General features: G+C 39.3%; 1 protein-coding gene and 1 long non-coding RNA gene across 43 annotated transcripts in view; one reads left to right on the plus strand and one right to left on the minus strand.

The window, feature by feature from the left end:
• Positions 1-12,837, minus strand: part of LOC118442821 (uncharacterized) — a 404,525-nt gene that overhangs the window by 375,407 nt on the left and 16,281 nt on the right. The window lies entirely within an intron of this gene.
• LOC118442789 (CUGBP Elav-like family member 1-A) overlaps positions 1-12,837 on the plus strand; it is a 269,901-nt gene that overhangs the window by 239,778 nt on the left and 17,286 nt on the right. For 38 of the 42 annotated variants that reach the window (XR_014983511.1, XR_014983512.1, XR_014983513.1 and 35 more), the window contains 3 exons: positions 9,266-9,471; positions 11,529-11,660; positions 12,092-12,365. Coding sequence is in view for 38 of the 42 variants with exons in the window: in XM_085663560.1 (XP_085519686.1) it covers positions 9,266-9,471; positions 11,529-11,660; positions 12,092-12,365 (612 nt within the window). In the remaining 4 variants the exon portion in view is untranslated. The remainder of the gene's footprint in view (positions 1-9,265; positions 9,472-11,528; positions 11,661-12,091; positions 12,366-12,837) is intronic. The other 4 variants (XM_085663548.1, XM_085663550.1, XM_085663554.1 and 1 more) reach the window with 1 other exon arrangement.

Here is a 12,837-nt window from a genome sequence, read left to right on the forward strand (position 1 = left end):
GAGAGAGAGAGAACTACAATAAAACCGAGTTCACGTTTCGTCGTTGCATCATGAGTGTCTTCTCTGCTTCGCCTTGGCTCGGCTCGGCTCGGCTCGATTCGGCTCACATTCGACTCGGTTTCTCTTTTTCTATGCCATGAAGAAAAACGAAGAACGCAGAAAGAAACGATTCTATAGGAAAGACGACGAACAGGCTCCTAGATGGCTGACCTTTTCACCCCTTTGCACTTCGCTACGTACGCTACGTCGTACGTACACGCAAGAACGTTCGAACCCACGTCGTAGCATTCGAAAAGACGAGTAAGGAATACGCGAGTCATCGTCTTTGCCTCGCATCGACGACGTTTCGACCGTTTTACTTATCTCTACGGACTTAGAAAACGGCACTTTCCTACTTTTTTCCCTCTCTCTTCCCTCACTTCCTTCTTTGTCGCAACCAATATCGAAAAGTATCCTTGGAATTTTAATGAATTCGTTAAAAGAAACGAAAGAGTATTTTTGACAGGTACTTCGAATGTTATTTTTGATCCCTTAATATAGATCATCTCCTTAAATACATTCTCGACGTATATGAAGAATAATATTCAATTTAGCTAAAACATTATCATCTTATTAGAATTTTCGTTCAAAATCCGTCATTAGAGATCTAATTAATTTCGAATAAACTTGTATATAATTATAGCAATAATAATTCCAAAGGGATAATAAACAAAAGGACAAGCTCGTCTTCTCTCTTGTTCTATGTCTCATCGTAAAGGAGCATTTATAGCTACGTTATACGGAATAATTACAAAGTGTAACGCATCTAATGGCAGGTGGCTCTTGACCTAGTTAGACTCACTAGAGGAGAGAAGACGTTCTTCTGAGGTATTGAAGTTATATACTAACCATGTGATGGTGCAGTGGTCGCGCAACGACCAAGACGACCGTCAGGAGGACATTCATTTTAAGGAACAAGGGACGAACGAGAGTAGCATTTACAAGAGCTCTTTGACCCTTTCTACGTTAAAGGAAAGCTTTTCCATCGGGTATCAAGGAAATGGGGTTCATTCGAAGACATCGGAGTAAATTGGAACCGAGTCGAGAGATGGTCGAGGCCTTCTCTATCTATCTGTTTGTACATCGTCGAAGCATTCGTAGAAAACTCAGTGACCATCGGTTGTGCAAGACCCGTCTCACCCATACTCTTACACTAACTTACAATCTCACCGACATAATCATGTTCGTGCTTTTCTTCGGTGTCGTTTGTTCATACATATATACGTACAAATACATATGTGATACGTATGCGTACAACTTAACCAATACACACACATAAGGAACGAGCTACCTGTGGCAACCTACTTACCAACCCGCTAAGCTGCACCTATCTAAACTCGTCCCGCTAGCTTCAAACTGCAACGAACTTTCTTGTCTATGATATAAGCCGGTCCTTTCTTTTTTTTTCTTTTGTTTTCTTTTTCTTTTTTCTTATTTTTTCTCTCTATAAATTTTATTTCCATGTTAGAGAGTTTCAACGAATGATCGAGACGATCGCATATAACGTTCACGTGAAAGTATTTATCCTTCAGAATTCCTACATCGGAAGATCGTATGCTAATTAAGAAAGTAAGAGAAAAAGATCCAATAAGATATTATTATTCTATACGTTTTACCCTACTTAATATTACCTTCTTCTTATTTTTTTTTTGTGCTTTTTCTTTCTTTTTTTTTTTTTTTTTTTTTAATTAAAACAATTCGCAGAACTTATAACATAATTCATAAAGCGTTTTGTTGTTTTTGTTTTATCGCCGTTAGCAAGAACGTGTAATAAAAACGAAGCGATAGCAAATAAATACTCGTAGGGCTCGTAAATACTGTAAAGAAAAAATTGTTGATTAATTATGAAAAATATTTATAGCCATAGAAGGTTTCCAACGAAGTTTTAATTCGCGTTTATATAAGTACTCGTATCTGGAATTCGAGTATCTATGTCGTACCGAATAAGCTTAGAATTCCGATGGTTGACATTAGCCGACGAAGCGTAATCCCGTTCGGATCGATAACGCACCGACATGGTGAACGCGTAAACACGCGATCGAGACGCGTATACAGCTTTGACCAGCACGAAACGACAGCCGCGTTTCGCTATCGAGCGAGGACGGACGGAACTCTCCTTGCGAAATACAATAGCTTTCGGTACTCCCATTCGTAATGCCGGAACACATCGGTGTTCCTCGCCTCCATTACATGGCAACGATTGTGGCTTCGAGAGAGCGTTGTGTAATTGCCAGATTATCGTAGCTCTCCTAAACGACGTAGTATGATTGTATATGTAACTATGTGCGTATGTGTATCTATGTGCACGCAGGCGCGTGCATACAAATCGTATATATCGTAGATCGCGCATGATTTCAAAACTCGAATCCCTTCGCGTAATATCTCTACGTAAAATGTTCATCGTTTTCTATCGTAGAAAGAACGTTTTTTACTCGAAGGAAAAACTCGCACTAATAATAACGTCCATCGAGTTTCAAGGTAATGACGTTTACATAGCTCGCTACGATCGTGACTCATGCTCGTCCAATCGTTCCATTCTTAATTTTCTTGAAGTCTCCATAACGCATTAACAGATAAGATAACGAGAAGATATCGAAACGAACAGTCGTCGTTCGTTCGCGTCGTTCGTCGAATAAAAATATGTGAATTTAAAAGAATAGTTACGTGGTAAGGAATAACACCGGTTACGTTCCGTTTGGTTTTAGTTATTTTTTTCTTTTGTTCGCGCTAAACGAAAGGAAATATCGTCAAAGTTTCATCGTGCACGTTTAACAAAAGTTAATCATACTGGAAGAAGTGAAAATCTAAACGCACTTGCGCTTAGTTATCGGCGTTATCGTGAGATGAAGAACACCGCTTATCTAGCTTATGGAAATTACGTCAAGCCGCGAATACGTACGTACGAAATATTGAAATTTTAACTCATCTTTAAGGAATATACCGCCGAATAATACATACGTAAGCGGCGGCATACTTTGATAAAGCATCATTTTACATACGAAGTAAGTTACGAATGTGCAGCGACGACTTTACACAGCAGTTGTCTATCTGTCCGTGTATCTCTTTCTTTATTTCTCTCTCTGTCTCTCTCTCTGTCTCTCTCTCTCTCTCTCTCTCTCTCTCTCTCTCTCTCTCTCTCTCTCTAACTATCTATCTATCTATCTCTATCTCTCTTCAGTTCTCTTTTCGCAATCTTTCTCCCTCTCTCGCTCGCGATCTTGAAACTCCGCAAGAAGCATCATCCTTCGAGGAAACAGCGCGCGACTCCTCTTTTCTCGTTGGCTTCGAGAAGACGCATGAAATAGGACCGTCCGACGTAGCGATTAATCTCGCTACAAAATAGCAGACTTCTATCTACTCTTTGACGATGAAAGCTCTCTTTGTAAAAAAAAAAAAAAAAAGAAAAAAAGAAAAAGAAATAAAAGAAGAAGAAAAAATGCCCATAACAATAACAACGGCATGGAGCTTATCTCGTCAAGCAATAGGCACGAATGCAAATCATTGATGGGATTTCTCATTGCGAAAAGGAAAATCATCTTTGAAAAGGATGACGTACATACGTAGATACGTGTAGTTATATATCGTCGAAAGGGATTCGCTTCTTTGCCTCGAAGATACTACATCGTCGTCTTGGTCAGAATCTCCTTGAAAATAGCCTCGATTTGGCATGCAAGTAACGTTCCGGCGTTTCGTCTCGTGAGAATGGTGAAGGAAAAAAAAAAGGAGGACCTTACTTGCAGGTAAAATAGAGAGAGAGAGAGAAAGGGAGGTGAAGGTAAAGGGAATTCCAAGAGGAAGAGACGCTCGTGCAGTCGATGCTGTAGCAGAACTCGCCTGGGAAGGCGTATAAAGCGAGAATGAGAAAGAGAAAAAAAAGAAGGGGAGAAAAGGAAAGACTATAGGGTGGTGCCTGTCGGTAAAGTCAGCCGGAAGGAACTCGAAGCACCGGATCCCATACAAATGTTCGATTAATGTAGCTCGCTTATGGGTCTTCGTACATCGACGAGTGGAGAGAATGAATGACGATATCCTCGACGCTACTTTCTCTTATGCGCCTTCTTGATCGTCCTATCATTCCCTGTACCCTCTCCTGACTCCCCCACCTACCTACCAAATGAAACAACATTCATAACCTTTGAAGAAACGCCGGCGATACTCCGTACGAAATTTACGAGGCCATTTATAGCTACCGCGAGCGAGATCGTTGTTGCGCGAAAGGGAGACCACCGTTCAAGAGAGCGACGATCCTAGAGCTCTTTCCTCGGAAAATGTATGAGCCGTAAAGAAGAAGGAAATTCAGGAAAACTCGCCCTAACTCATTCTTGAATATCGTTGCTGAAACATCGGTATAATGATTTATCCTCGTCGAAGATATATGGTTTTCTCTCTCTCTCTCTCTCTCTCTGTTTCTTTTTTTTCCTTTTCGCATCACTTTTCTCTTCTCGCAATAGATATCAATTAGCAGGCACGTCGTCGAGACACCCACCTACAAAATCTTCGTTTCCTTTGATTTTGTAAATTTGCTCACGACGTTACGTTCTTCGTCGTCACATTTACCAATCCGCCTACAATACATTGACGTACACGTCACCACATAGCGTGTATCGCCTTGTTACGAGTCAGCTTGTTTTCTAATTGGCATATCTATGTCGCGTGATGTATAAATATACTATTATGTCTCGTCTATGATAATAATGAAAGTAAATAATATCGAATAAGCTAGGAGATCCTGAACACGCAACGTTAAGGTAATTACGTACGACCTTTCCCAGGACGAATGGCATTTTTCGCATAAATTTTTTATTACTTAATTAATGAATTAATTTATCAAAGAGAAATCATACGTTCGATACGTTTACGAATGCATGCCTACTAAGAGAAAAGTGGTTAAAAGAAAAAGCAAGACGTACATGCGAATGCTTCGTCGGTACGTTTCGCCGATCGGTATTTCCGACTGACTATAAATCGGTCTTGACTCTTGACGTCACTTCCTGTTCATACCACGGCAAACATACTAATCATAAGACGTATTCATATCCCTATTTGGAAATGGCAGTAGGTAGGTAGGTACATGCATCGTAGATAGTACCACCGGTCGCTTTTAACGTCGTTCCTTTATATTTCGGATATGCGAATTAAAAATATCCTCGGGTCGTACAAATAAAACTAAAGTTTTAAATAACGTTTGCAATAATTTCATTAGTCTCTCGTAAGAGTTAAAAATTCACCAAGAAGGATCACGAAAGAGAACGATCTATCTGTCCGAGAGTCGGACGTCGTTAAATTCGTAAGATTATTTATACGCGAACACCGATAGGCGAATTAGCTATCCACTTGCACAGAATCTAATTACATCGTCACAATTTCCGAAAGGTGGAGAGAGAGACAGAGAGAAAGAGAGAGAGAGAGAGAGAGAGAGAGAGAAAGAGAGAGTAATAGGACGACGGTAAGAGAGTAACCGCACATCGACCAAGCCTAAAAATACTGTTCTAGCGCGAGGTTATTATACAATCGTCGCGCTAATGGCTCGTTTCACCCTCACTCTTGGCAGGGCCACTCGACATGAATTTCTTTCCCGTGCACACGCTTTCGTGCTCCAAAGGAGTAAATTATACGTTGGGCTAAGATTTGTAAGCATAAGCGCGTATTGCCTGCTTTTAACCAAAAGAAAAATAAAAGAACGCTCCTTAGTTGTGTCCTTCTTCCCTTTTGCAGCTGACATTTTGCATTAGGTTTTCTTATATTTCAAAAAAGTACGATCTCGTTACCATCTCTACCTTTCTCGCGGAAATACTCCTTGTCGGATAAACGTTTCCCATTTTTATCGCGAGTAAGCAAGAAAAGGAAGAAGAAAAAAAAATAGTGAAAGAAGAAGAAGAAGAAGGAGAAAGAAATGGGAGAATATTTTCTTGGTGTAAACTACGAGGAAAAAGGAAAAGGAGAAAGGAAAAAAAAGAAAAGAATAGGAAGGAAAAGTAGAACGATTAAATGCGATATACAAGAATATTACCGGTACGAGGTGCAGAACCTAGGTGGTTGTACGATATAACAAAGCTTCTACGAAATACTTGAGGTGGCTGTATCCAAAATTCAGTTAAGGTTGAACGTAGTCACGCTAGGAATTGAATTAACAGGGTTAATTTCCATTCTCGCGCAGGACCGCGGAGTTGAGGCGGTAAGAGAGCAAGAATATTCCCGTAGAGGAGATCTACCAGGCGAATACGAAACAAGGACTGATGTAAATCTAATCTTCCGTAATATTAGCGAAAAGTTGAGAGAATTTCGTGGCCCCTATCTCGCCAACTAGAAGACCACGCGATGATCTTTATTAACGGCCACTTGCTCGTTCCGCTGCCTCCTTCTTCCTTTTTTTTTCTTTTCTTTTCTTCTTCTTTTCTTTTTTTTTTTTTTTTTTTTTTTTTTTGATATGACCCATAATTCGATCTTTCGTAACACGTTACGAAGATGTACGCGAAGAATTAGCTTTGATTATTTCAGATCGTGACCTCTCTCTCTCTCTCTCTCTCTCTCTCTCTCTCATTTTGGACACGGTATATCATTTGCTACATATATTTATTCCTTTAAATATGCAGATTTAATTCATTTAAATGACGGCTTTGTGTACTCAATTTTTAAATGGATAGATCGTCATCGTTAATATTCATTAAAGTCGCACATACTTGCTGATCAAAAATCGCTTACTCGCAAAATCATCGAAAAAATGCTCGCGTAAGCGATATTTAAGATAAACTAACTATACCAATAGAAAAATCCATAGGGTGGCATTGAGATTGGCGTAAGACAATATACATACGTATATGTGTGTGTGTGTGTGTGTGTCTAAAACGAGAAACTCTAGTTTCGTAGTTTAAAGAAGAAATATGCAAAAACCGGAGGTTTCATAGCGAAGGCGGTGCATATCAAAGGGAGCTATCCTTTGCGTTAGAAAAGTGCATCGAACGCCTTCCAATGAAATTCCACCTTCCCTCTTTCGCATCTCTTCTTCTCTCGTTCTCTCTTTTGCTCCATCTCTTTCTCTCTCTCCCTCTCTCTCTCTCTCTCTCTCTGCATCCACATTTGCATGCACGAACCTAATCTCGCACTGCTCTTTTTCTCTGACTCGTAAAAGCACCGGTTCATTCGCGCCGTCTCCTTTCTCGATGCTCTTCCATGAAAAAAAAAGCAAAAGAAAAAAGAATAAGAATGCAATCGTTGTGCGCCGAGACTAAGAGGATCGATTCTTGCGTAAAGCACTTCGCTTAAAAGTTTAAAGCTCTTTTTCCTCCCTCCTACTCCTCTCTCTCTCTCTCTCTCTCTCTCTCTCTCTCTCTCACTTTCTCTTTTTTTCTCTCTTTCTCTCTCTTCATTCCCAAGTGAGTCGCTAATTAATTAGCGAAATAATCGTATACCTAGATAGACACAGTAACTGTAAAGACTAAAGGGGCTTTCCGACGATCGAAACGAATTATACGAAGCAATATTGTACATTAAAGTAAAGTTCTCTCGTCATTGTTTCTGGGAAATAAAAAAAAAATAAATAAATAAAAAAAAAAGAAAAAAAGAAAAAAGAAAGAAGAAAGAAAAAGAAGTAAAAAATCGAACACTCGCAGATCCTACATTTTTCGTTGAAAACGTACGGACGAATAAATAAATAATTTTAATTATATGAACGTTTTTACGAGAAGGTGATTTATTCCCAAGTATTTATTATCGGGCACAGTGCGCGTTTTGTTGGTTGGTAAATTATATTCGACGTTAACGGAAACCGCGATAACTGCTTCTTCAGTATCTACCAAAATCGATTATCAGTTTATAAAAGGGGCGCGGCTTCTTGTTTCAAGACGGATGGAAAATTTTAGTTGAAAGTACGAAGGAAGGAAAGAGAGAGAGAGAGAGAGAGAGAGAGAGAGAGAGAGAGAGAGAGAGAGAGAGAGAGAGAGACCAAACGGTTTCAGCATTTAATAAACATTCCGTAAAAGCCACAATTTCGCCGTAGGGCTAAAGGTAGAAGCGTTGAACGAGCGAGGGAAAACGAAGGAGAATGATCGGCCTGAGAGAATGCGTCAAGGAGGGTAAAATAAGAGGGATGGGGGTACGAAAACAATGGCATTTTTTTCCCATGAAAGACCAAGTTATCCTTTGGACATTCAAAGAGAGTAGTACCTCTCGTACTCGCTGTGAAATTCGATCGTACTAGATGAAAACCACAAATAATCAACCGAGCATTCTACCGTAGACTACAAAATTAATTAGGAAAACCGTTAATCGTGAACAAGTTTGCTAGTTCGTCCTGCGGTTGCGATCAACGGGCGAACTCACGCTGGCGATTATATTCACTTTATTAATGAAGCCGATTTAGCTGGATATCCAATGCGAGTTCAGGCTTCGCCTTCGCGATACACGCGATGTTCCACTTTTGCTTATAGCTCGAACGTATAGCGTTGAAATATCAAGGCAAAAATTTTCTCCTCTTCAAGGATATACCTATACTTTTATTTCTAAACGTTTAACAAAAACACTAACCGGTTCGCGTTATATCTCTCTTACGTAAAATATTACGAAAAAGAACTTTAATTATTCATTAAGACTCGAAAATTGTTTTCGAAAATTCGATGATCCCCAGGAATGGAGTCTGAATTTTTCTTTCTTTTTCTTTTTTTTTTTTTTGTTTTGTTTTTCTTTTTTTTTCCCCCAGACAAATTTCGATATTTCGCACGAAAAAACGAAGTCACAGACGCGATAGCGAAATCGCAAACGCTATATTTTTACCGAAAGACGTTCTTTACAGAGCGGTGCATCTGTTCCATGGAAAATGCACGTGGCGAACAGATAGAGATATTCAGAGTCGCGGTCGAGTACATTGCGTCACTATAGGGAACCCCTGCGAGGGTGAATTTACATAAGCGGCTTTCCCCCGAGGCACAGCTTTTCTCCCGGTTCTAAACAAATATTGACCGGTCTAACCCCGTCTACCTCCTCTTTCTCATACATCCTCAGTTCAACCCTGTCGTCAAGTGGTCCATAGCTGACCAGGCATATTACGCGTAAACGCTTACGAAGGCGAGAAGCGAAGAAAAGAGAGTAAGAAAGAAAAAGAGAGAGAGGGAGAGAGAGAGAGAGAGGGAAAATCGCAAAGATAGGAGACACTTAACAAAAGATCTTACGATTAGATCTAAAATAGTAAAGAAAAACAGAGCTGTAATAATCATTATTATCTTTGTTTCAGAACGCAAGTTGTTCGTTGGCATGTTATCAAAAAAATACACCGAAAATGACGTCAGAAGCATGTTCAGCGTCTACGGAACGATCGAGGAGTGTTCGGTATTGCGAGACAATGCCGGACAAAGTAAAGGCTGTGCCTTCGTTACCTTCGCTAGTAAACAATACGCTATCAACGCCATTAAGGCCCTTCATCATTCGCAAACGATGGAAGTAAGTAAAATGTTGTGTTACTTAAAGTTGTCTCGATTCATATTTCTCCTAATCATTTGGCGTCTTTCTTAAAAGAATTTACGATATCCATCGAGCTAATTTATCTCTTCGAACGTCATATTTCACGTATCAAAATATAAGATGTTCGCTGAAAAGTGCAAATATTTGGCAAACTGAACGATTTATATATCAGAATCTATAATCCCTTATGCATTTTATGAGCGTTTAAATATTACGATTTTTTATTATCCTCTCTAAATCATTTTTTAACGAATCAGTAAAATCGAGACGATCCATTATACGAGTTTAGACAAGATGATCTACGGTTGATACGAACGAAAAATGTTCGAGTAGGAAGAAATGCATTTTACGTAGATAACTTATTGTTACTATAAGAAGAAGAAGGAGGAGGAGGAAGAGGAGGAGGAGAAGGGGAAGGAGGAGGAGGAGGAAGAGGCATCGTTAAGACTTCGCGGCTCGTTTCTTTTCGTGGCGATTCAGCGAGCTTGACGGACATTGGCTCGATGCCATTATCATTCGGAGGAACGTCCGCACATAGTCATCGCACAACCCCGGCTAGTCACCTCGTCACAGTGATATACCGATTTAACTTGGGGTAACCAAAACCGAGCGAAGAAAAAATAGGAAAGATCTTGTATTAGACGACACCTTTGCGATTCGAAACACGCCATCGTGACTTTTCCGCCTTTTCTTTTCTCGTCCGCTCGTCTTGGTTGACATCTTGTTTGCTCTTAGCCTTCTACGACTAAATCGGATTGATTACACGAGGCTACGTCATCCAATCTTTTCCACTAGTTTCTATTAGGCCTATATTCTTAGCAGGTGTAAGAAATTCTACTAACGGTACTACTCAATTAATTAATTCAACAACACCGTTGATCAATGGATACTTCGTATATTTTTTACCAGTCTGTTTATTCAATTATAATACCGTAGGTGTAAAAAAGAAAAAAAAATATCTCAAAATAAATCACATTTAAGGATCTTTCTTTCGTCAAATGCATTATTATATTTTTAGCCATGAAAAATAGATAGTTTCTCTTCTTTAACGATGTATTAGTAGGAAACGTCATTAGTATTCCAGAAACGAAATAGCAACCACGTTGTCTCTGAAAACTTTAATGAAACCGCATGCATATATGGAATACGTATGCACAAGTCATGCCTGATATCTTCGTACCTGACATCCTCGTTGTTGAATTAATTAATAGATTTGATGCTTTTGGTTTTTTTTTTTTTTGTTTTTTTTTTGTTTTTTTTTTTTAATTTTCGTTTTGGATCAAGAAAGAATCATGCAAACCTATTGTCTATTTCTTGAATCTACGTCGATCTCTTTCTAAAATGCATCTACGAGACCTGGAAAAAGTTAGGTTTCTTCTTTAACAGCTTTTCCAGCGGTAGTGCTGGTGCGATCGTTAAAGTGAAAAATAATGTCAGATACTTAAAGGAATTGGCTCGGGTAGGCGAGTCGCAAAATGCATTCCGCATACTCCATGGAATTGTTTCGTTAGCCGTACTGATGCTACCGTTACGCCTATGTCACGTGCTATTTCGAATAGTAAAAGCGAGCCGTGCCAAGGCATGCGAGCACGACGACAATTCCATTTTAATATCATGAATATTTCCGTATTCGAGTTCCTCGAACTTCATTCTCTTCTCCGATCACCCGGTTTAATAATTTGTATTTTATTTTAATCGATCTGTCATCTTTCATGCGGTAGATTCGAGCATTCCATTCAAATTCGTTCATAATTCGAATTATTAAAAATAATCCTATCTCGAAAGGAATCCTCTCGTTTTAACGTATCCACTTACGGCCGAACTTATGAACCAGTATTTCCGATGATCTAACCCGACGGTCCATCGTCGTTCGTCACGATGAATTTAAAATTGAAAAGAATAAAAAGAATAAGAATGAAGGAAACAATAATTTTCCATGAATTTCATATCCGTATAAACCGTACGACTCGCGAGCTCATATCTGAATAAGCAACGTTCTACATTTCCCGTATTACAAAATTTTACATGCTTTTCAGGGATGCTCATCACCTCTGGTTGTGAAATTCGCTGACACACAGAAGGAAAAGGATCAAAAAAGGATGCAGCAAATTCAAGCGAATCTCTGGAATATCGCGGGAGTCAACATGGCGCCGCATTACCTGACGACGGTCCGTATATCTTTAATATTTCACAGCGAACCTTTTTCCTCGAAATCAACGATTCCATTTGCATCAAGGGACGAAATAAGTTTTCCATAAATTCGCGATCGCCGAACGAAAACATCTCGAGTTTCGTGAGAACTTTTCTTACTTTCTTATCTTACATGGATATATATATATATTTTTTTTTCCTTTTCTATTTACATATGTATATATGTAGATAGACAAAATTAAAGCGAAAGGAAATTGACGCAATCATTTGCAAGTAAATAAAACTCGAATAATAAAAAATTGATCTTTCCTTGATCCCGAGATTGATGGACGATGATTCGATTTTATTATTTACGAAGGATAACAAGATTCTCTCGAAGAAAAAGCAAAAAAGAAAAAAGGAAAAGAAAAAAAATATAAGAATAAATGGTTTCTAAAACGTTTTTCAGGGTGAGACGCATACGCTGGCGCCGTCGTCGTTGCAGTTGTTGCAGCAGTTGCAAGCGACAACGAGTGCGGCCACCCCGGTGGCCGCCGGCGCCGGAGCGAACGCTCTCTCGAGTGTTCAGCATCAGCTGTTGTTACAGCAGCACCTTGGCCTCGGTGCAGCTACCCCCGCACACGCCGCTCCACCTGCTGTTCCAAGTCCACCGGAGATTAATCCTGCCAATCTCCAGGGTCTAGCGACTCTCGCGTCCCTCGGTAACTCCGCTGGTGAGTATGGTCAGTGTCCATCATTTTCATTTTATTTTCGCTTTTTCGATCCCGATATCAACGATCTCTCTTGTACCCTTCTTCCTTTTCCTTTACTTCCCATATCTCGTCAATATATATATATATATATATATATATATATATATATATATCAGTTTCATGTTACAAATCTTTATAGATATTTCAAACATGATACGAATCCGCAAAGAATCCACAATTTGTCCTGATAATAATAAGATTGAATATTTTATATATACTTGGGAATCGTGCCAAAGTCTTACTTGGCTCGAACGTCACGTGAATGTAATTATTAAAGCGATTTAATATACGTGTTTATCGTATGCTGCTGAAAAACCGATGGTCATTTGATGACGTTATCGTTACATCCGCGGAAAAAACGGTGCCATTACGAAACATTCTTTTAACATAACAACGTACATACATACGTATTTACTTATACCTTATTCTTTATCATTTACTT

This window comes from Vespa mandarinia, chromosome 22 (genome assembly GCF_050613455.1).
Source record: "Vespa mandarinia isolate Hongniang chromosome 22, ASM5061345v1, whole genome shotgun sequence".
Lineage (NCBI taxonomy): Eukaryota > Metazoa > Arthropoda > Insecta > Hymenoptera > Vespidae > Vespa > Vespa mandarinia.